Below are 22,603 nucleotides of genomic sequence, written 5' to 3' on the forward strand. Positions count from 1 at the left end.
ATCTTAGGCTAAATGCAGAATTTTGTTTAAATATGGAATTATTAGTCTTTTGTTGCTTTTAGTGTGGCTAAAAGTTCATTGAAGTGCTGCCTGCCTCATTTGTTTTTAAATGTGGTTTTCATATTTTTTTTTAATCTTTTCTGAGAATATAATCTTTTCTGCCATCCTAGTTTCAGATACACATAATATTGTGGAAAGAAATTCTGGACTAGATCATACTTCTGACTCTACCATTTATCTAACCATTTGACATTGGTCAGATACTTAATGTCCCTGAAACCGTTTCCTGATCTGTAAAATGGGAATAATACCTCACTTACCACCTTCTTACGAATGTCATCATGATCAAATTAGAAAATGTACAGTAGATTAAATTTATGAAGCTCTTACCATGTCTTGGGCAGTGTTGCTAAGTTCATGTATTATGTCATTTAATATTGACACCAACCCTATAATGGAAGTAACCATCTTACAGATGAGAGAAACTGAAGAATTTGTCTACAATTTCACAGCTACTAAGTAACAGAACTAGGATTGAAACCTGTCGTGCCAACTCTAGAACTGAACTCTTAATCAGCATACTCTATTACGAATGCCCTTTGTAAACTACAGAATACCACATAATTATATAGCAGTGTTCCTAGTTTGCACAATAGATTACTAACCCACCACCACCTTTAATATCAGTAGTCTTGGTGACCTCTTCACATATGGAGCATACAAATCTTTGCTTTATTCTCCATTCACTTCTCAAACTTTCCATTCCACTTTGTAGGTGTGGATGACTAAACAAAGGATTTAGTTTTAGTGATTTCTCCTCCTAGGGGTTTCACGGACCAGCTGCGTAAGATTTCTAAAGATGCAGGGATGCCCATCCAGGGCCAGCCTTGCTTCTGCAAATACGCGCAGGGGGCAGACAGTGTGGAGCCCATGTTCCGGCATCTCAAGAACACCTACTCTGGGCTACAGCTCATTATTGTCATCCTGCCAGGAAAGACACCAGTGTATGGTAAGAATATCTTAAGATTGCATTTTTCCTCAAGTACTTGGTATTCCTTTTAAAATTTTGCTAAAACATATCCTAAAACTTTGAAACATTAAAACATATTTTAATAGCTACAGTATTTAAAACCATGTATGGTTACTTTAAAAAGACAAATCGGTAGAGCAAACTAGTCCAAAAGAGACGCTGTGAAAAGAATTTTAGGGGTGCCTGGGTGGCTCAGTCGTTAAGCGTCTGCCTTCGGCTCAGGTCATGATCCCAGGGTCCTAGGATCGAGCCCCACATCGGGCTCCCTGCTCTGCGGGAGGCCTGCTTTTCCCTCTCCCACTCCCCCTGCTTGTGTTCCCTCTCTCACTGTGTTTCTCTCTGTCAAATAAATAAATAAAATCTTAAAAAAAAAAAAAAAAAAGAATTTTAGTAAAGGAGGCATCACAAAACAATGGTTAAAGAATGATTTCTTTAAAATGGCATTAAGAGGGGCACCTGGGTGGCTCAGTCGGTTAAGCGTCTGCCTTCAGCTCAGGTCATGATCCCAGGGTCCTGGGATCGAGCCCCGCATCGGGCTCCCTGCTCGGCGGGAAGCCTGCTTCTCCCTCTCCCCCTGCTTGTGTTCCCTCTCTCGCTGTGTGTCTCTCTCTCTGTCAGTTAAATAAATAAAAAAAAATCTTTAAAAAAATAAAATAAAATGGCATTAAGAGGCATGCCTGGGTGGCTCAGTCGGTTAAGCGTCTGCCTTCGGCTCAGTTCATGATCTAGGGTCCTGGGATTGAGCCCCACATCAGGCTCCCTGCTGAGCGGGGTGCCTGCTTCTCCCTCTCCCTCTGCTCCTCCCCCTGCTCGTGTTCTCCCTCACTATCTCTGTCTCTCTCTCTCTCAAATAAATAAAATATTTTTTAAAAAGTTGCATTAAGGGGCACAGTCGTTAAGCGTCTGCCTTCAGCTCAGGTCATGATCCCATGTGGGATCGAGCCCCGCATCAGGCTCCTCGTTCAGTGGGGAGCCTGCTTCTCACTCTCCCTCTGCTTGATGCTCGCCCTGCTTGTGCTCTCTCTTTCTCTCTCTCTCTCTCAAATAAATAAAAAATCTTTAAAAATAATAAATAAAAATAAAAAATAAAATAAAAATTGCATTAAGATAACTTGAATATCAATATAATATAGTGGTTAAAAGCACAGACTCCGGGGGCACCTGGAAGGCTCAGTCAGTTAAGCATCCAGCTCTTGATATGATCTCAGGGTCATGGGATCAAGCCACTTGTCAGGCTCTGCTCTCAGCAGGGAGTCTGCTTGAGATTCTCTCTCTCCCTCTCCCTCTGCCCTCCACCAGCTCTCACTCTTGCTCTCTCTCTCTCAAATAAATAAATAAATCTTTAAGGGTGGGGGCGGAGCACAGGCTCTGGAGTCAGACAATTCTGCATAAGACCGAGGTTCTGCCAGATATACTACCTATATGATCTAGCTGAATTACTTAACCACACTAGGCTTTAGTTTTGTCATCTTTGAAATTGGGATACTAAAAATAACTAACCTATACAGGGTAGTTGTAAGGATGAAATAAATTTACATATATAGGGGCGCCTGAGTGGCTCAGTCGTTAAGCGCCTGCCTTCGTCTCAGGCCATGATCCCGGGGTCCTGGGATCGAGCCCCGCATCGGGCTCCCTGCTCCGCGGGGAGCCTGCTTCTCCCTCTCCCTCAGCCTGCCGCTCCCCCTGCTTGTGCTCTCTCTCTCTCTGTGTCAGAGAAATAAATAAAATCGTAAAAAAAAAAAAAAATTTTTACATATATAAACAGGGTCTAGAATAGTACCTGTTATATAATGACTACTCAGCAAATGATAGCTATTATTTTTATAAACAAATTTAAATTTAGTGAGATTAATAAGTTAAACGTAAATCATTGAATTGTAGAAAAATACAAAGAAAGGATAATTTTCAGACTACTGAATGGAGTATAATCATTTAAGTTTAGAAATGATAGACTAGTTCACAAAAGACAGTTGTTAGATTTACTGCATAAAAATTCAGTTTTCTGTATGTCACAAATATATAACTAAAATTAAAAGGAAACCAAATAAATAAATAAATGGAAACCAGTAGAATCTAAAAAATATTTGTTGCAAATGCAGACAACAAAGGGTTAGTTTATTATTAAAATACCTGTATAGATCTGTTACTGTGAAGAAAAAATCCTTATGTCCTTTTAGATTAATGAGCAAAGAACATAAACCAGAATTTCTCAAGGAAAAATAAAACCAGTAAATATATAGAAAGTGCTGGTTTTCACTAATAGGTAAGGAAAACTACAAGTAAATAAAAGGAAAACTTTTATGTTACTAAATTAGCAGATGTATTTAAATATTATAATATTTAGCACTTGTGAGGATGCAGTGAATCTAGAATTTTAATATATTGCTGATGGCAATATACATTTTTTTAAATATTTTATTTATTGGACAGAGAGAGCACAAGCAGGGGGAGTGGCAGAGGGAGAGGGACAAGCGGGCTCCCTACTGAGCAGGGAGCCTGATGCAGGGCTCGAACCCAGGACCCTGGGATCATGACCTGAGCCGAAGGCAGACACTTAACCAACTGAGCCACCCAGGCACCCCAATAAAAATTTTTTTTTAAGATTTTATTTATTTGAGAGAGAAGTGCGCATGCGCACAAGCCAGGTGGGAGGACGGAGAAGGAGAGGAAATCTCAAGCAGACTCCACACTGACTGCAGAGTCCAACATGGGGGCTCGATCTCATGACTGTGAGATCATGACCTGAGCCAAAATTAAGAGTCCCAGGTGCTTAACTGACTCAGCCACCCACACGCCTCAGCAGAATAAATTGCTAATATCGTTTCTATCAAAAGTATTATAATGTGTTTTTAGTTTGTGATTCAGTATTTTCAATTACAGAAAGGTGTTCAATGGAAAGAATTCAAAATGGAGAAAAATCTGTGTGTACGTACAAAATTGTCATAATGGTATCTGTGATATTAAAAAACCATTAAGAACTGGTTTTAAACAATGAGTAAGTTACAGTATATTGATGAAATAATATGCAATGATTATAAATGATAGCTATAAAATTCAAAAGATATTTTTAAAGCTGTGATAAAATACAGTTTTTAAACTGTATTTATTTTAAACTCAAAGTTTAAACTCAAAGAATTTATAAATCAGTAGGGAGAGAACAAACAACTCAACTGAAAAATAGACAAAGGACATAAAACAGAAAAACAAATGGTCAGTTATCTTATGAAAAGATGTTCAGGGGCACCTGGGTGGCCCAGTTGGTTAAGCAAGCGTCTGCCTTCAGCTCAGCACGGAGCCTGCTTCTCCCTATCTCTGTCTCTGTCTTTGTCTTTGTCTCTCTCTCAAATAAATAAATCTTTAAAAAAAGAAAAGATGCTCAGCCTCATTAGTCATTAAGGAAATATGAACTAGAATAAGTTGTTTTTTTGTTGTTGTTTTTTGTTTTCTTTAGAGAGAGAGACAGCACGCACGCATGCAGGGGTGAGGGGTAGAGGGAGAGAGGGAGAAAGAGAATCTTAAGCAGGCTCCATACCCAGACTCAGTCCCACAACCCTGAGATCATGACCTGAGCCGAAATCAAGAGTTTGATGCTTAACTGCCTGAGTCCCCAGACACTCCTTGAATAAGTTAGTTTTTACTAACAATCATAATACCCATTTTTGGCAAAAATATGAATAAATACAAACTCTCATATTCTGTTCATGAGAGTGAAAGCATAACCTCCAAACTGGTGTTCTTGCCTGCATTTCCTGTGCTTTGTCAGTCCACTCTCTGCACTGCTTCCAGAGTGATTTTTTTTAGTTAATCGATTTTTTTTTCTTTTTAAAGATTTTATTTATTTATTTGACAGAGAGAGACACAGCGAGAGAGGGAACACAAGCAGGGGGAGTGGGAGAGGGAGAAGCAGGCTCCCCACCAAGCAGGGAGCCCAATGCGGGGCTCAATCCCAGGACCCTGGGATCATGACCTGAGCCAAGGGCAGACGCCCAACAACTGAGCCACCCAGGTGCCCCTCGATTTTATTTTTCAAAAGTTTTAGATTGGGGGGGCGCCTGGGTGGCTCAGATGGTTAAGCGTCTGCCTTCGGCTCAGGTCATGATCCGAGGGTCCTGGGATTGAGCCCTGTATGGGGTTCCGTGCCCAGCAGGGAGCCTGCTTCTCCCTTTCCCTGATGCTCCCCCTGCTTGTGCTCTCTCTCTCTGTCAAATAAATAAATAAAATCTTAAAAAAAATAAAAATAAAAAATAAAATTTTAGATTTTCAGAAAAATTAAGCTGATTGCATAGAGAGTTCCTACATGCTTACCCCTTCCCCTGCAGTTTTCCATATTACTAACATCCTTTATTGTGTGGTACATTTAATGAACCAGTACTGATAAATTATTATTAATGTGTTGTCCACAGTATACATTAAGGTTCATTCTTTTGTTGGACAGGTCTATGGGTTTTGATAAATGTATAACATCATGTACATACAGTATCATGAAGAATAGTTTCACTGCTCTAAAAATCCCCTGTATTACACCTATTCATCCCTCCCTCCCTCTCCTCAAAACCCTGACAACCACTGGCCTTTTTATGTCTCTACAGTTTTGTCTTTTCTAAAATGTTTTATAGTTGGGAGTCATACAGTATGTACCCTTTTCTAATTGGCTTCTTTCACTTAGCAATATGCATTTAAGGTTCCTCCATGTCTTTTCGTGGCTTGATAAGTCATTTCTTTTTACTGCTAGATAATATTCCATTGTATGGATGTACCACAGTTTGTTATCTATTCCCTATTTTTACCTTGCTTCCAGTTTTTGGTTATTATGAAGACTGCTGCTATAAACATTCATGTGTAGGATTTTGGGTAGGCGTAAGTTTCCAACTGACTTTAGTAAATAAGTAGGAGCAGAAATGCTTTATCAAATGGTGAGACTGCCAAATTGTCTTCCAAAGTGGCTGTACCAGCATGCCTGGTTGGCTCAGTCAGAAGAGCATGAGACTCTTGATCTCCAGGTTGTGAGTTCAAGCCCCCCACAGGGTGTAGAGATTACTTAAATAAACGTTTTAAAAAATGGCTGTACTGGGGTGCCTGGGTGGCTCAGTCGGCTAAGCGACTGCCTTCGGCTCAGGTCATGATCTCAGGGTCCTGGGATCCAGCCCTGCATTGGGTTCCCTGCTCGGTGGGAAGCCTGCTCCTCCCTTTCCCACTCCCCCTGCTTGTGTTCCCTCTCTCGCTTTCTCTCTCTCTCTGTCAAATAAATAAATAAAATTAAAAAAAAAAAAATGGCTGTACCATTTTGTATTCCCACCAGCAAAGAATGAGTGTTCCTGTTGTACTGCATCCTCTCCAACGTTTGGTATTATAAGTTTTTTAGATTTCAGCCATTCTGATAGGTGTATGGTATATCTTATTGTTGTTTTAATTTGCAATTCCTTAATGACACATAATGTTGAGCATCTTTTCATATGCTTATTTGCCATCTGTATTTCTTCTTTAGTGAAGTGCCTATTCCAGCCTTTTGCCCACTTTTACTTTGGGGGAGTTTTCTTATTTTTCAGTTTTTTTTTTTAAGATTTTATTTATTTATTTGACAGAGAGAGACACAGCGAGAGAGGGAACACAAGCAGGGGGAGTGGGAGAGGGAGAAGCAGGCTCTCCGCTGAGCAGGGAGCCTGATGTGGGACTTGATCCCAGGACCCGGGGACCATGACCTGAGCCAAAGGCAGACGCTTAATGACTGAGCCACCCAGGTGCCCCTCTTATTTTTCAGTTTTAAGAGTTCTTTGTATATTTTGGTTTCAAGTTCTTTATCATGTATGTATTTTGCATATATTTTCTCCCCGTCTGTGACCTGTCTTTTCATTCTCTTAACAGTTTCTTTTTTTTTTTTTTTAAGATTTTATTTATTTATTTGAGAGAGAGAATGAGATAGAGAGAGCATGAGAAGGGGGAGGGTCAGAGGGAGAAGCAGACTCCCCGCTGAGCAGGGAGCCCGATGTGGGACTCGATCCCGGGACTCCAGGATCATGACCTGAGCCGAAGGCAGTCGCTTAACCAACTGAGCCACCCAGGCGCCCCCTCTTAACAGTTTCTGATGTTAATAAAGACCAAACATCTTTAATATTGATAAAGTCCAACTCATTAATTTTTTCTTTCACAGATCATGTTTTAGGGGTTATAATTAGAAACTCATTGCCAAATGCAAGGTCACCTGAGTTTTCTTCTGTATTACTTTCTAATTGTTTTATAGTTTTTGTGAAAGATGTAAGGTCTGTGTCTAGATTCATTTTTTTGCATGTGGCTGCTTTTTCTAGTACCATTTGTTGAAAGGCTATCTTTCTCCATTAAATTGCCTTTGCTACTTTGTCAAAGGTTAATTAACTGCATTTGTGTGAGTCTATTTCTGGGTTCTTTATTTTGTTCAGTTGGTCTATATGTCTGTCAATTTGCTAATACTACACTCTTGATTAATGTGGCTTTTTAGTAAGTCTTGACATCGGGTAGTGTCAGTTCTCTGACTGTTTTTCACTACTGTGATAGCTATTCTAGGTCTTTTGCCTCCCTATGTAAACTTCGGAATCAGTTTGCAATATCCACAAAATAACTTGCTGAGATTTTTATTGGGATTACATTGAATCTATCAGTCAGGCTGGGGAAGAATTAACATCTTAACAATGTTAAGTATTCCTATGCTTGAAGATGGACTATCTGTTTAGAGCTTCTTTGATTTCTTTTATCAAAGTTTTCTAGTTTTGTATAGATCCTGTACACATTTTATACCTAAGTGAATCTTTTTTTTTTCTTTTGGTACTAATATAAATGGTACTCTTTTTCATTTTATTTTTATTTTTTAAAGATTTTATTTATTTATTTGACAGAGAGAGACACAGTGAGAGAGGGATCACAAGCAGGGGGAGTGGGAGAGGGAGAAGCAGGCTTCCCACAGAGCAGGGAGCTCGATGCGGGGCTCGATCCCAGGATCCCGGGATCATGACCCAAACCAACTGCAGACGCCTAACAACTGAGTCACCCAGGCACCCCTGTGTTTTTCATTTTAAATTCCAGTTGTTCATTTTTGGTATTTAGGAAAGCACTTGACTTTTGTATATTTACTTTGTATCATGCAACCCTACTATTTCCATGTATCATGCACTTTTTTTTTTTTTTAAGATTTTATTTATTTGACAGAGAGAGAGTGAGAGAGGGAACCCAAGCAGGGGGAGTGTGAGAGGGAGAAGCAGGCCTCCTGCGGAGCAGAGAGCCCAACACAGGGCTCGATCCCAGGACCCTGGGATCATGACCTGAGCCAAAGGCAGACACCTAACAACTGAGCCACCCAGGCGCCCCTGTCATGCACTTTCTACTTCCAGGAGGCTTTTTTTTTTTTTTTAAGATTTTATTTATTTATTAGAGAGAGTGAGAGAACGAGAGAGAGAGCACCAGCCCAACGTGGGGCTTGATCCCAGAACCCCGAGATCATGGCCTGAGCCAAAGGCAGACACGCCAGGAGGCTTTTTAAAAATTCTTTTGGGGGCACCTGGGTGGCTCAGTCGTTAAGCGTCTGCCTTCGGCTCAGGTCATGATCCCAGGGTCCTGGGATCGAGTCCCACGTCGGGCTCCCTGCTCGGCAAGAAGCCTGCTTCTCCCTCTCCCATTCCGCCTGCTTGTGTTCCTGCTCTCGCTATCTCTCTCTCTGTCAAATAAATAAATAAAATCTTTAAAAAAAAAAAAAATTCTTTTGGATTTTTCTACCTAGACAGTCATGAACTCTGTGAACAGTTTTGTTTCTTCCTTCCCAGTCTGTATACTTTTATATCCTTTTCCTTTTGTTAGCTGCGAGTTAACAGTACAATGTTGAATAGCAGTGGTGAGAGGAAAGGAGACATCCTTGCATTCTTCCTGATTTTAAGGGGAAAGAATGTAGTTTCTCAATAGTATGAATGATGTTAGCTATAGGTTTTCTGTAATTTTTTTTTACCGAGTTGGGGAAGATCCCCTTTAATCCTAGTTTGCTGAGAGTTTTTATCATGAATGCATGATGAAGTTTGTCAAATGCTTTCTCTGTATCTATTGTTATGATCATGATTTTTCTTAGTCTCTTAATGTGATCAATTGCATTAATTGATATTCACATGCTAAATCCCACTTGGTCATGGTGTATAATTACTATACATTCAATTTGCTAATATGTTGAGGATTTTTACATGTATGTTCATGAAGGATATCAACCTATAGTTTTCCTTTCTTGTAATGTCTATATCTGGTTTTGGTATTAGGGTAATGTTGGCCTCAAATAAGTTAGAAAATATTCCCTCTGCTTCTGTTTTCTAGAAGATATTATAGAGAATTTGGTATCATTTCTTATTTAAATGCTTGGGAGAATTCATCAGTGAAAACATCTGGGCCTGGTACTCTCTTTTTGGAAGGTTCTTAATTATTGATTAAATAATTATTGATTCAATAATTCAGTAAAAATGTAGGGCTTGAACTCATGACCCTGAGATCAAGATTCAGCCACCTAACCGACTGAGCCACTCAGGCACCCTGATTCAATTTCTTTAAAAAAAAAAAAAGGCCCATTCAGATTTTCTGTTTCTTCTTTGTGAGTTTTGGTAGTGTCATTCAAGGAATTGTTCTACTTCATGTAAGTTATCAAATTTGTGGGCCTATTGTTCATAATATTCTTTTATTATCCTTTAAATGGCCATAGGACCACTAGTGATGACCTTTTTTTTATTTCTAATATTAATGATTCATGTCTTCTCTTTTTTTTCTTTGGCTGGATGTTTATAAATTTCATTGATCTTTTCAAAGAACCAACTTTTTGGTTTCGCTGATTATTGATTTCTTATTTTCAATTTCATTGACTTCTGCTCTGATTGTTAGTATTTCTTTCCTTTTGCTTGTTCCAGGTTTATATTTTTCTTTCTGTATTTCCCAAGGTAAAAGCATAGATTATTAATTTTAGATCTTTCTTCTTGTCTAATATATTGAATTCAATACCATAATTTCCTTCTAAGCACTGCTTTCACTGCATCCCACAAAAAAAAAAAATTTTTTTTTTGTTTTCTTAATTAAGTAAGCTCTACACCCAACCTGGGGCTCAAACTCACGACCCTGAGATCAAGAGTCACATGCTCTACCAAGTCAGCCAGGCACCCTGCATCCCACAAAATTTTGATAAACTGTGTTCCATTTCCATTTAGTTCAAAATATTTTTAAATTTTTCAAGACTTCTTTGACCCAGGTGTTACACAGAATTATATTAATATATAAATATATTGGGATTTCCCAGCTGTCTTTCTATTATTGATTTCTAGTTTAATTCCACTGTGGTCTGAGACCATATTTTGTATGATTTCTATTCTTTTCAATTTGTCAAGGTATGTTTTTGGACCAGAATGTGGTTTGTCTTGCCGAATATTCTGTGTAAGTTTGAGAAGAATGTGTGTTCTTGCTGTTATTGAATGAAGTATTTTATAAATGTCTTTTAGATTCAGTTAATTGATGGTGCTGCTCTAGTGAACTGTACCTACTTTTTTTACAGCAGCTGCACCATTTTGCATTCCTACCAGTAATGTACAAAGGTTCCAGTTTTTCCACATCCTAGCAACATTTGTTACTTTCTTTTCTGGTTTTTTTTCTTTTCGATAATAACCATCCTAATGGGTGTGAAGTGGTATCTCATTGTGGTTTTGATTTGCGTTTCTTAGTGATGTGGAGCATCTTTTCTTGTGCCTATAAGTCATTTGTGATCTTCTTCAGAGACAATGTATATTTAGAGTCTCATACAGTACTAGCATGTATTAGGTGCACATTAAATATTTGTTGAATGAATGAATAAACCTTTTTGGAGGGCAGTTTTTCAGTATCTACAAAAATGTTAAATACATATATATACCTCTGACCCCTGAATTCTACTTGTAGAAATTTATCCTGAAGCTATAGTTATATAACCAAACAAAAATAAATGTCAAGGATATTATTTATAGCATTGTTTGAAACAATGAAAACCTGGGGGCACCTCGGTGGCTCAGTTCTTAAGCGTCTGCCTTCGGTTCAGGTCATGATCCCAGGGTCCTGGGATCAAGCCCCGCATCGGGCTCCCTGCTCAGTGGGAAGCCTGCTTCTCCCTCTCCCACTCCCCCTGCTTGTGTTCCCTCTCTCGCTCGCTCTCTCTGTCAAATAAATAAAATCTTAAAAAAAAAAAAAAAAAACAATAAAAACCTGGAACAAGCTAAAAAATATCCATGCATGACTGGTTAGATAAAATGGCATTTAAAAACAGACTAACTGCTATTGTTACAAATAAGAGCAATTTGTATATTAAGATTCAGAACATACTATATTATTGAGTGAAAATGACAGTTTGCAAAATAGAATGCAAGTTTGGTTTTAAAATGTTTTCCATGTGTTTTATAAGAAAAAAGGTATGTACACTGAACTCTATGGTAGTTATAATGGCAAAGAGGGGGAAGTAACAGGGGCCTTTTATTCTGTACACTGTAAAGACTCTTTTTAAAATAAAAGTTGGAACATAAGATTGAAAGTTATAAGTATACTATGAATATAATTGCATTAAAATAATATAAATGAGAAAATTACTGGAATAAAGTGCAATAAAATGCTAACAAGGGATTATGTATATTTTTCTTTCTGGTTTTTCAGTTATTACGGTTATACTGTTTTTATGGTGACAAAAATATACTTTCTTATCTAAAGAATAAAACAACTGGGAAAATTATCACTAAATGTGTAAGCTAATCTTCAAGGCAGTATTGTTTTATTATTGTTATAATTTTTATACACTTCTTTTAAAGATTTTATTTATTTGACAGAGAGAGAGAACACAAGCAGGGGGAGCTGCAGGCAGAGGGAGAGGGAGAAGCAGGCTCCCCGCTGAGCAGGGAGCCCAATGTGGGGCTCGATCCCAGCACCCTGGGATTATGACCTGAGCCGAAGGCAGACCCTTAACCGACTGAGCCACCCAGGCACCCCTGTTATAATTTTTGGTGTCCTGTAATAGGATGGTGTATTTCAAGGGGGGAAATATAGTAGCTTAATTTTCAATAAAATTTGACCTTTTTTCTAACTAGAGGTATTTGCATTTGTTCTACAGCGGAAGTGAAACGCGTAGGAGATACACTTTTGGGTATGGCCACACAGTGTGTCCAAGTCAAGAATGTAATAAAAACATCCCCTCAAACTCTCTCAAACCTGTGCCTAAAGATAAATGTTAAACTCGGAGGGATCAATAATATTCTTGTACCTCATCAAAGGTAAGATAAGATAATCACTTAGTTAAATTTTAATTATTTTTCATATCCTAATTTTTCTGTATATTGCCATATCTAAGATCAGTGTAAGAGACAATCTTATTGATTCTTGCTATGGAAGATAAGTAAACATTTTAGAAAAGAATTTCAGACACGATTAAGAGAGTCCCTTGTGAAAATCCCCTCCCACTTCCATTTTTTAGTATATGCAGAGAACCTCCTGCCCAGCTAGAAAATATTGAGAGCTTTATTTATTTCTTGCTGGAGAGCTCAGATTAACGAAGTTTCTCATTAGCTGATAGTCATCTTCAACCTGGAGTTATGAGACCACTCACTCACCTAGCAAGTAAGGAAATAAGGGAGGGTCTTGGGTAGGGCATATGAATTAATCAGTTAAGTAAGCCATATCAATCCCTGCTGCGGTCATTGGGACGGTCATTGGGACGATAGGTTTTACTGTTAGGTCTCCTTCATGTCTAAGAGCTCTTAGGAAGTGTGACATAATGACCTAGAAACAGGTCCTGGAGAAGAGGTGGTTATTTGCAGAATTGGACAACAGGTTTCCTTTTAGTAGTTGGAGCAACTAGAGCTTTAAAAAGTAAAATATCTTGACCAGTGTGCACCACAAATAAGCATTAGAGTAAGGATAGACCCATGTGTATTTGACACAAAAGCTCTTTTTTTTTTTCTGTTTTTCATCTACTTCCTGTTCCTGTTAAATAATTGAGATTCATAAATGAGATGGATACAGAATTTTATCAACAAGTCCACAAACTGAGAGACAGTCATTTGAATCTTAAAGGATATAGTTTTTTAAATAAGATGAACAACCAGCTACTTTAAATAATATGTTCTCAAATTTATACTTTTGGCCAGGGGAGAGGGAGTGGCAGATTCCCATAATCCTTTTCAGTGTAAAGTTTAATGATTCTTTTTCTCATTGAGACATTACATAGTTTAAATGTAAGTAGATTACAGAAAGGTTGGGACAAACTGGTGGATTAATATGAGGAAGTTTATCATTTTATGTCTGTTACGAAGAATGCTGGCCCTTTGCAACCACCAGCACCACTGCTTAAGGCAGAAAATTGCTCTGAAGAAGACATTGGATAGACCCATTGTGATAGCTTTTACTTCACTGAGTTAGGAATTCATGAATCAAGAGACTAAAGCAGTAGTTCAGGCCTTTGAGGCTGTTCTGTGCTGTGTCAGCAGCTTGCAGTTGTGTTGCAGTAGTATAAACAGATAAATGCATAAGGAAAAAATGAATTTTCTAACTCTTTTAAAAAATGTGTTTAAGACCTTCTGTGTTCCAGCAACCAGTGATCTTTTTGGGAGCAGACGTCACTCATCCACCAGCTGGTGATGGGAAGAAGCCTTCGATTGCTGCTGTAAGTGTCATTAGGCAGGTTTATCTTGTCTAAAGTTTAGATGATCAATATTGTGGTTTCAGCTTTTTGAATTTTAATGACACTCTCTTTGAAATCAATTTTTATAAATATATATATATTATATATATATATATAGAATCAACTTTCAAATATTCTTTGGATTTTTTTAAAGGAATGATTATTCTCTGGTTTGGGGGCTACAAGTTACATATATATTTATTAAATGAAGCTTATTAATTGTATTACTCAAGTCTTTTTTCCTAATGTATCTATTTGGCTTATGATAATATATTTTCAGTTAGCTTTTGTTCCAAGAGTTTATGTATTTCAGTAGTGTCTTTGTTACAGAAGATGCATTACATAAAAGCTTGGTAGATTGCATTTTTTTTTTCAGTGTAAAGTATCTTCTACCTTTGTCCAATCTAATACTTTTTCACCTGAATTCTTTGTTTTAATACTGCCACTCCGGGCGCCTGGGTGGCTCAGTCGGTTGAGCGTCTGCCTTCAGCTCAGGTCATGGTCCTGGGGCCCTGGAATCGAGCCCCATGTCAGGCTCCTTGCTTAGCAGGGAGTCTGCTCCTTCTCCCTCTGCCCCCGCTTGTGCTCGTGCTCTGTCTCTCTCAAACAAACAAACAAACAAAAAAACTTAATACTGCCACTCCTCCTTTTAACATTTGCCTTTTATATCTTTGCCCACCTCTATGTTTGGTAAAGTTTCTGTGTCAGTTCTTTAAGTGTATTTCTTTTCTTTTTTTTTTTTTAAGATTTTATTCATTTATTTATTTTAGAGAGAGAGAGCACATGAGCAGGGGGAGGAGCGGGGGTGGGGGGAGGAAGAGGGAAGGGAAAAGAATCTCAAGCAGACCCCACACTGAGCACCGAGCTCATCAAGGCGCTCAATCTCATGACCCGGAGATTGTGACCTGAGCTGAAACCAAGAGAGTCAGCCACTTACTGGACTGAGCCACCCAGGGGGCCCCTAAGTGTATCTTTTTTTTTTTTTTTTTAGATTTTTATTTATTTATTTGACAGAGAGAGAGAGAGCACAAGCAGGCAGAGTAGCAGGGAGAGGGAGAGGGAGAAGCAGACTCCCCACCGAGCAGGGAGCCCGACGCGGGGCTCGATCCCAGGACCCCGGGATCATGACCGGAGCCGAAGGCAGTTGCTTAACCAACTGAGCCACCCAGGTGCCCCCCCTAAGTGTATCTTTTATAAACTTCAGAAAGCCAGATAATTTTTTACGCAACTTGAAATTGCTTGCTTTTTTAAAAATGCCAACATTTTTTAAATGTCAACATATTTTAGGCATACTTGATAAATTTCAGAAATTAAACTAAGACTTTTTATGTATTTTTTCTATCACCCATTATAATTTTTACATAAATTTCAAGTTTCAACAATCTGGTACATTTTTTTTATCCATGAAAATGATGTTAAAGTAATGTTAAAATTTTCACCTGACATTCCAAAGCTATCTTCATTAATGGAAGAAATTTGCTTTTATCTGTTAATAAATTATATTGCTTAGGGCACCTGGGTGGCTCAGTTGGTTAAGCATCCGACTCTTGGTTTCTGCTCAGATCATGATCTCATGGATCCTGAGACAGAGCCCTGTGTAGGGCTCCGCACTCAGTGGGGAGTCAGCTTGGAGAGTCTCTCCCTCCGCCCCTCCCCCGACTCATGCACATGCCCACTCGAGCTCTCTTTCTCTCTAAAATAAATAAATCTTTGGGGTGCCTGGATGGCTCAGTGAGTTAAGCATCTGTCTTTAGCTCGGGTCGTGATCCCAGAGTCTTAGGATTAAGCCCTGTGTCAAGCTCCCTGCTTGGCAGGGTGTCTGCTTCTCCCTTTCCCTCTCCCCCTACTTGTGCTCTCTTTCTCTATCAAATAAGTAAAATCTTTTTAAAAATAAAATAAAATCTTTTAAAAAATAAATTCTGAAAAAAAATAAATTCTGTTGCTTTTTATTCTTATAGTTATGCATGAATTGTCGTTTCAGATGTCCTAGAGGTAGTATGGAGCCACTTCTGATATTCATAAAAATGTTCTTATAGTAAATGGAATTATTTTTTCAAAGAAGAGATTCAAAAGACTTACTTTGGATTTGCTATTTTGGGATCTATTTTCCAAGAAAGTTTAAGCATAGTTGGATTGTTGGACTTCTGGGTAGTCATTGTCCTTTTCTACTAAATCCATTTCTAACAAATACCCACTTTCTTTTATTATTAAGTAGAATGTATTAATTGATTCTTTTTGCTACATGGCTTTATTCCCAAGAACTTAAAGACTATTGTGAAAAATCTAAGTAATAAATGCCACATAGTATAATAGATATTTAATAGCAATATAAATTAAAATTTAGATTGCAAAAACCTGGTGTGTTTTAAGAATGTTGAGAAATGCAGGGAATTGGAGTGTAGTATAACAGATTGTGAGGCCAAGTAAGCTTTTGTGTGGCTGTTTGTGTCATCAGAAGGGGTATAGATTTATTTTTTTAGTAGTGAAATACCATTCAGATGAAAGAAATGGCTAGAGTTCCTTTTTTTAACCTATAGAAGATAAAGAAAAAGCAGATACAATCCCATGTATGTAGTGGACGAGTTCTAGTTCATTTTTTAAAAAACTCTTGATTATTTTCTAGTCTGACCTAACACAGAAGAGAAACAAGAACTTTCCATATTTTGGTTTCAAGTAATAAGTCATTAAAGTACTGACAGGAAGTTAAGTACTCTTTTGAAGTACTATTTTTATTTATTTTTAATTGAGGTATAACTGACATATATTAGTTTTAGGTGTGCAGCATAATGATTCAATATACGTATATGTTTTTAAAAGATCACCATAATAAATCTGATTAACATCTGTCACCATACATAATTACAAAATATTTTTCCTTGTGATGAGAACTTTTAAGATGTACTCTCAGCAACTTTCAGATATTCAATACAGTATTATTTTTTTTAATTTTTTTATTTTTTTAAAGATTTTATTTATTTGACAGAGAGAGAGACAGTGAGAGCAGGATCACAAGCAGGGGGAGAGGGAGAGGGAGAAACAGGCTTCCCGCGGAGCAGGGAGCCTGATGCGGGGCTCGATCCCAGGACCCTGGGATCATGACCTGAGCCAAAGGCAGACGCTCAATGACTGAGCCACCCAGGCACCCCTCAATACAGTATTATTAATGATAGTCCTCATACTGTATGCTTTATAGTACCTCTCAGTGACGTAATTTATTTTTTAACTGGAAGTTTGTACCTTTTGACCCCCCTTCCCCATTTCATCTATCAGCCACTCCCTGCCTCTGGCAACTACCAGTTCATTCACTGTATCTATGAGCTTGGTTGTTTTTGTTCTGTTGTATTTTGTTTTGTTTTATTCCACATATAAGTGAGGTCATATGGTATTTCTCTTTCTCTGTCTGACTTTTTTCATTTAGCATAATTCCCTCAAGGTCCATCCATGTATGCATAAATGGCAAGAGATCATTCTTTTTAATGGCTGAATAATATTCCACTGTGTATATGTGTCACTTTTTTTTTAATCCATTCATCCATTGATGGACAGGTAGGTTGTTTTCACATTTTGGCTACTGTAATACTGCAGTGAACATGGGGGTGCAGACTTCCATTTTTGAAGCACTGGTGTAAATACTACTCTGGAAGAAAGAAGCTGGAGGCAGAGTGTCCACCTGGTTCTCAGCCTTGGCTCTGATCAAAATGTAGACATTTTAAAAATATTCGTGTCCCGGAGATCATTCTTCAGTAGGTCTGTGAGTAACTATAGTCAAGGTGAATTTTTAAGTTCATGCTTCAAAGTTTCCTTTACTCCAAACACATAATAATATTAAACAGTATACACACAGAGAAAATTAAGATAGTTACTCTCAAAACCAAGATTAATTTCTTTAAGGACTGGATGCAGAACACAAACACAATGCAATAAGAGGGGTTATGGATTCAAGCCTCTGGTCTAGGACATTGCAGTAAGAGAGGAAAAATTCTTTTAAAATTTATGAAGCTTAACAGTTCTAAGATGATGTTTCAGAGTCTTAAGTATGGCTTCTGGGGTGGTTTGCTAAAGTATAAAAGATATAAAGAGAAATCCAGGGTTTGAATGGGTCCTCTTACCACTTTTCTCTTATTCTCCTTATGAATGTCTGTCTCTTTTCTTACTAATCTTTAAATATACCAACAACATCTATAAATTAGAATCTTATTAAATGTACAGAGGCGCCTGGCTGGCTCAGCCAATAGAGCATGTGACTCTTGATCTCAGGGTCATGAGTTTGGGCCCCACTTTGGCCATAGAGTTTAAAAATAAAAACAGATTTTTTAAAAAATGTAAAGCACAGCCTACTTATAGGAAAATAGTTCATTGGGGTTTTTTTTAAGATTTTATTTTTAAATAATCTCTATACCTAATGTGGGTTTTGAACTCATGACTTCGAGATCAAGAGTCACACACTCCACCAATTTGAGTCAGCCAGGCACCCCAGAAAATAGTTTTTAACCCTATACTGAGTCTTTTTTTCTGTTCTCCCCTGGGAATTACTGATTTTTTTATTACTCTCAAAATGAACTAAAAATGAACTTTTATTACTCTCAAAATAAATAATAAGGTTGTAATAAAATACAAATTTAAATGAAATCCATGTACTTTTTTTCCATTTTTTTTATTGTGGTAAAATTCATATTGATGTAGTTTTGATTGTCTTAATTTCTATTTTTCTTTACTTTTTCCAACCTAGGTTGTAGGTAGTATGGATGCCCACCCAAGCAGATACTGTGCCACAGTAAGAGTTCAGAGACCCCGACAGGAGATCATCCAGGACTTGGCCTCCATGGTTCGAGAACTTCTCATTCAGTTTTATAAATCAACTCGGTTCAAACCTACTCGTATCATCTTTTATCGGGATGGTGTTTCAGAAGGACAGTTTAGGCAGGTTGGTTGCCTGGGATCTCATTATACTATGGTTAAATCAGATACTGTGTTTATAATATGGTGTCTAGTCTGAGGTTAGAAGTCTTAATTAGGTTGAGAATTCCCAAAGTCAAAATTTGATACTTCTTAGATTATCTCTTCTAAGATGTTTACTATGGATTTGTAAGCCTTGATTGCTAAAATCATGCTCTGGTAATAGTTAAAATGGAATAGAGAAGTATATTTAGCTGTAAAGTGGTAAGATCAAGAAGTCCTAAGACTAAATCATGATCTTACTTTGAAGTATGTATAAGTGAACAGCTGACTATGTCAAATCTTTCCATTTCATCTCCTCTAGGTATTATATTATGAACTACTAGCAATTCGAGAAGCCTGCATCAGTTTGGAGAAAGACTATCAACCTGGAATAACCTACATTGTAGTTCAGAAGAGACATCACACTCGATTATTTTGTGCTGACAGGACAGAAAGGGTAATCTTACATCTGTTGTAATACTATTATGAAACAAGCTTATCTCATATAGTTCATAGAGCACTAAACAGCGGCTATCTGCCCACAGCATGGGTTCCAGTGTATAGTCGCAGATCTCAGCTTACCACACTATGAGTAGAGAAGCGTCAAAGTAGGTTGTTACTTTTTAACTGCCTAGAATGTCTGTTAACACTCCCAAGTGTTCGGAATCCCGTTAATGCTTTTGTTATTGTGAAGAAACTCATAGTTTTAAAGTTGTTCTTTCTATTCCTATATGTCTTAAATGTTCAGAGGGGAAAAGGTGCATTTATTTTCAAAAATATCTTGTAAAAATCAGTTTTTTTAAAAAGCTAAGAACTTTCTAGAATGGTTAGTAGAAATTCATGCAAAGCAACTTTTAAATAATGTGTCCTTTAAAATTCACAGAATTTTTTTTAAGATTTTATTTATTTTTAAGTAATCTCTACACCCAATGTGGGGCTCAAACTCACTACACTGAAATCAAGAGTTGCATGCTCTGCTGACTGAGCCAGCCAGGTACCGCCCCACAGAATTATTTTTTATATTTTGTAGTATGACTGTGTATTTTTATAATTAGAGAAGGAGGGGTAAATACCTAGGGAAATCTGTCTTCTTGTTTACATGCAGCGTAGGCGAGTAGCAGTCTTGGCCCCCATCTTTCAAACCTTGGAGCAGAGAAATCTGAGGATTGCAAGTGTTGGTGTCTCCTTGGAGAAAAGGGGTCAACAGAAAAAACAGAGAGGAGTGTATCTCTGCTTTGGTATATATTTAGCCTTTGGTTACACTTTCCGTGTAACTTTGGGCAAGTAACTTAACACCTCTGTGCCTGTTTCCTTCCCAACAAGGTTTGGGTGATATTAGTATTTTCCTTTATTGGGTTGTTAAGAGGATTAAGTAAATTAAATTATGTAATGTATCCAAAATGGTGCTTGGCACATACTAAGCACTCAATAAAGGGTGGCTTGTAGTTGTAGAGTGGTGGTGATGGTGGTCACAATAGAGGAAAAGAAATCATAATAGCAGACATTGTTCTAGGTATGTGTCATAAATTTAACTCATTTAATCTTCACAACACCGTAAGGTATTTGCTATTATTATCGTCATTTTCCACAGGAAGAAACTGGGGCATATGAGGTTAAAGAACAAGGTTATAAAGCTAGTAATTGGTAGAGCGAGGACTCGGGTCAAGCAGCCTGGCTCCAGAGTACTCATTATCACTGTCCTATAGCACCTCTCTAATAGCAGTAGTGAGAGTTCCTTATTATGGCCTCCTGGTTGTTAAAGGCGTTTGACCCCGAATTACTGGGTACATTTTTGTACCTAGAAAACCAAATGTTTCTTCAACAGTAGGATTAGGAATACCTAAGTTAGATTTAATGATTACTAGCATCTGATGTTTAGTCATGCTAGTCCTTCATTCGTCTACTTCTCTTTCACCTTTGTTCTAAATACTACTACTACTAATAGATGAGAGATAATTATAAATGAGGAATCAGAGGCACAGAGAGGTAAGATACCATGCCCTAAATAGCCCAATTAGAAACTGGTGGGGCTGTGATATGAACCCATTCTGCTACTTCTCTAAGTAGAGTAAAACTTTTTATATGTGTTAATTTGATTTATGTGTTAAGAGTAAGCATAATTTAGTTGATTATGAACTATTTTTGTTTTGTACTTGGTGAAGGCTAACTGGTATACACAGCTATAACTCAAGCCACTACCTGATCGTAGTCCCTCACATGCAGAAAGAATATCTGAGTAGTAAGATGGTTTTTAATTTGTTAGCCTTATAAATCTAGACTTAGAATTACTGATTTTAAATGTGTTTAGGGATAAAGAGGTAGAGGTGAGTATACATATGCATTTTAAAGTGTTTTATTAGAAGCCTTTCATTATCAGAAATTTTGAACCATTTCATTCATATTCACATCATAGCTATGCATGGTACAGATTTCCTTACAGGATGTTGAACTGCTAGTATGAAATAAGAGGAATAGGGCCTTTGCAGTCCAGTTCTGTATTTGACTCCCGGTTCTGCCTTTTATTGTGTGCTGTTCAGCAAAGTATTTCATATTCCTGAGCCCAAGGTTCCCAGACATGTGGGAATAATACCTAATTAACAGGAATTTATTGATTGGAAATAATGTATGTTATGTGCCTGGCCCATATATGGTTAACAAATGGTGACTACAGTTGATGTTATTGTCAGCATTCTTTCTCTCTAAAAATACAGTGTTCTCCAAGGAAAATGCTAGTTTTCATAAATTACACATTCAAGAGTACCTGCTGTTCCCAGTTACCATAAATTGGAGCAGTTAAAGTAATTTTTAAAAACTTTTTTAAGTGTTCCACCCATATTGGGATCACCTACTAGCTAAGCACCAGTAGACACTTAGTAACTCTTTGTTGTTTATCAGCTCTCACTTTCAGCAACATGTAAGAATAGGAACCAGGACTAGAATAAGCTCTGCTATTAATGCCTGCTCAAGTAATATTTGAAGCTGAAAGTAGTGAAACACAGGATCAGCCTATATATATTTATATATATTTTTTAAAGTGCTTTCAGATACATTCTTTACCTTTGTCCTGTTTGTTTAAACTTTGACCAAACAAATCTAGGTTGGAAGAAGTGGCAATATCCCAGCTGGAACAACAGTTGATACAGATATTACACACCCATACGAGTTTGATTTTTACCTCTGTAGCCATGCTGGAATACAGGTAAGCCTACCCTGTGGGTGAAATGTTCTAATTCAGGAACTTCCATTCTTATGTATCTTTTTTTAAATCTCAGAAAAAGGAGAAAAAAACACTGTTCTCTGCACTCCAAATTGTTTCCACATTTCACTGAGGTGAAACTCTCAGTAAATAAATTTCTTCCCCTTCTTTACCTTGAGTTAGGGGCTTATTTCTATGAAAATACCAGAATATAAGTAGCCTAATAGAATGAATCTCCCCAAACTGAGTCCTCAGTTTAACCTAAAACTTCAAAAAATTTAATATACCTGATTCTTCCTTTGACATTTGCCTCTTTTTGATAATAATACTTCACAAAGTTTTGGCATTTACTGGCAGATATTGAGCATGTGAAAGAGTTTAATTGTAGATTTACAGCTTTAAGTTTCAGTTAAATAATTTTTTAAATTTTTTTATTGTTATGTTAATCACCATACATTACATCATTAGTTTTTGACGTAGTGTTCCATGATTCATTGTTTGCGTATAACACCCAGTGCTCCATGCAGAACGTGCCCTCTTTAATACCCATCACCAGGCTAACCCATCTCCCCACCCCCCTCCCTTCTAGAACCCTCAGTTTGTTTCTCAGAGTCCATAGTCTCTCATGGTTCGTCTCCCCCTCCGATTTCTGCCGCCCTTCATTTTTCCCTTCCTACTATCTTCTTCTTCTTCTTTTTTTTTTTTTTAATATATAATGTATTATTTGTTTCAGGGGGACAGGTCTGTGATTGAACAGTCTTACACA

General features: G+C 37.6%; 1 protein-coding gene and 1 long non-coding RNA gene across 5 annotated transcripts in view; both read left to right on the forward strand.

The window, feature by feature from the left end:
• The window catches only part of LOC102727878 (argonaute RISC catalytic component 3), a 133,014-nt gene that overhangs the window by 86,985 nt on the left and 23,426 nt on the right, over window positions 1–22,603 (forward strand). For all 4 annotated transcript variants that reach the window (XM_081818088.1, XM_006748486.3, XM_081818089.1 and 1 more), the window contains 6 exons: window positions 825–1,009; window positions 12,138–12,297; window positions 13,595–13,685; window positions 18,433–18,627; window positions 18,964–19,098; window positions 21,739–21,840. In XM_081818088.1, coding sequence (XP_081674214.1) covers window positions 825–1,009; window positions 12,138–12,297; window positions 13,595–13,685; window positions 18,433–18,627; window positions 18,964–19,098; window positions 21,739–21,840 — 868 coding nt within the window. The remainder of the gene's footprint in view (window positions 1–824; window positions 1,010–12,137; window positions 12,298–13,594; window positions 13,686–18,432; window positions 18,628–18,963; window positions 19,099–21,738; window positions 21,841–22,603) is intronic.
• Window positions 1,017–2,062, forward strand: LOC145721240 (uncharacterized). The gene is made up of 2 exons (XR_014144802.1): window positions 1,017–1,526; window positions 1,748–2,062. It is a non-coding gene; the product is annotated as an uncharacterized LOC145721240 (long non-coding RNA).

The sequence above is a fragment of the Leptonychotes weddellii genome, chromosome 4 (genome assembly GCF_054177405.1).
Source record: "Leptonychotes weddellii isolate Sample4059 chromosome 4, ASM5417740v2, whole genome shotgun sequence".
NCBI classification, from domain to species: domain Eukaryota; kingdom Metazoa; phylum Chordata; class Mammalia; order Carnivora; family Phocidae; genus Leptonychotes; species Leptonychotes weddellii.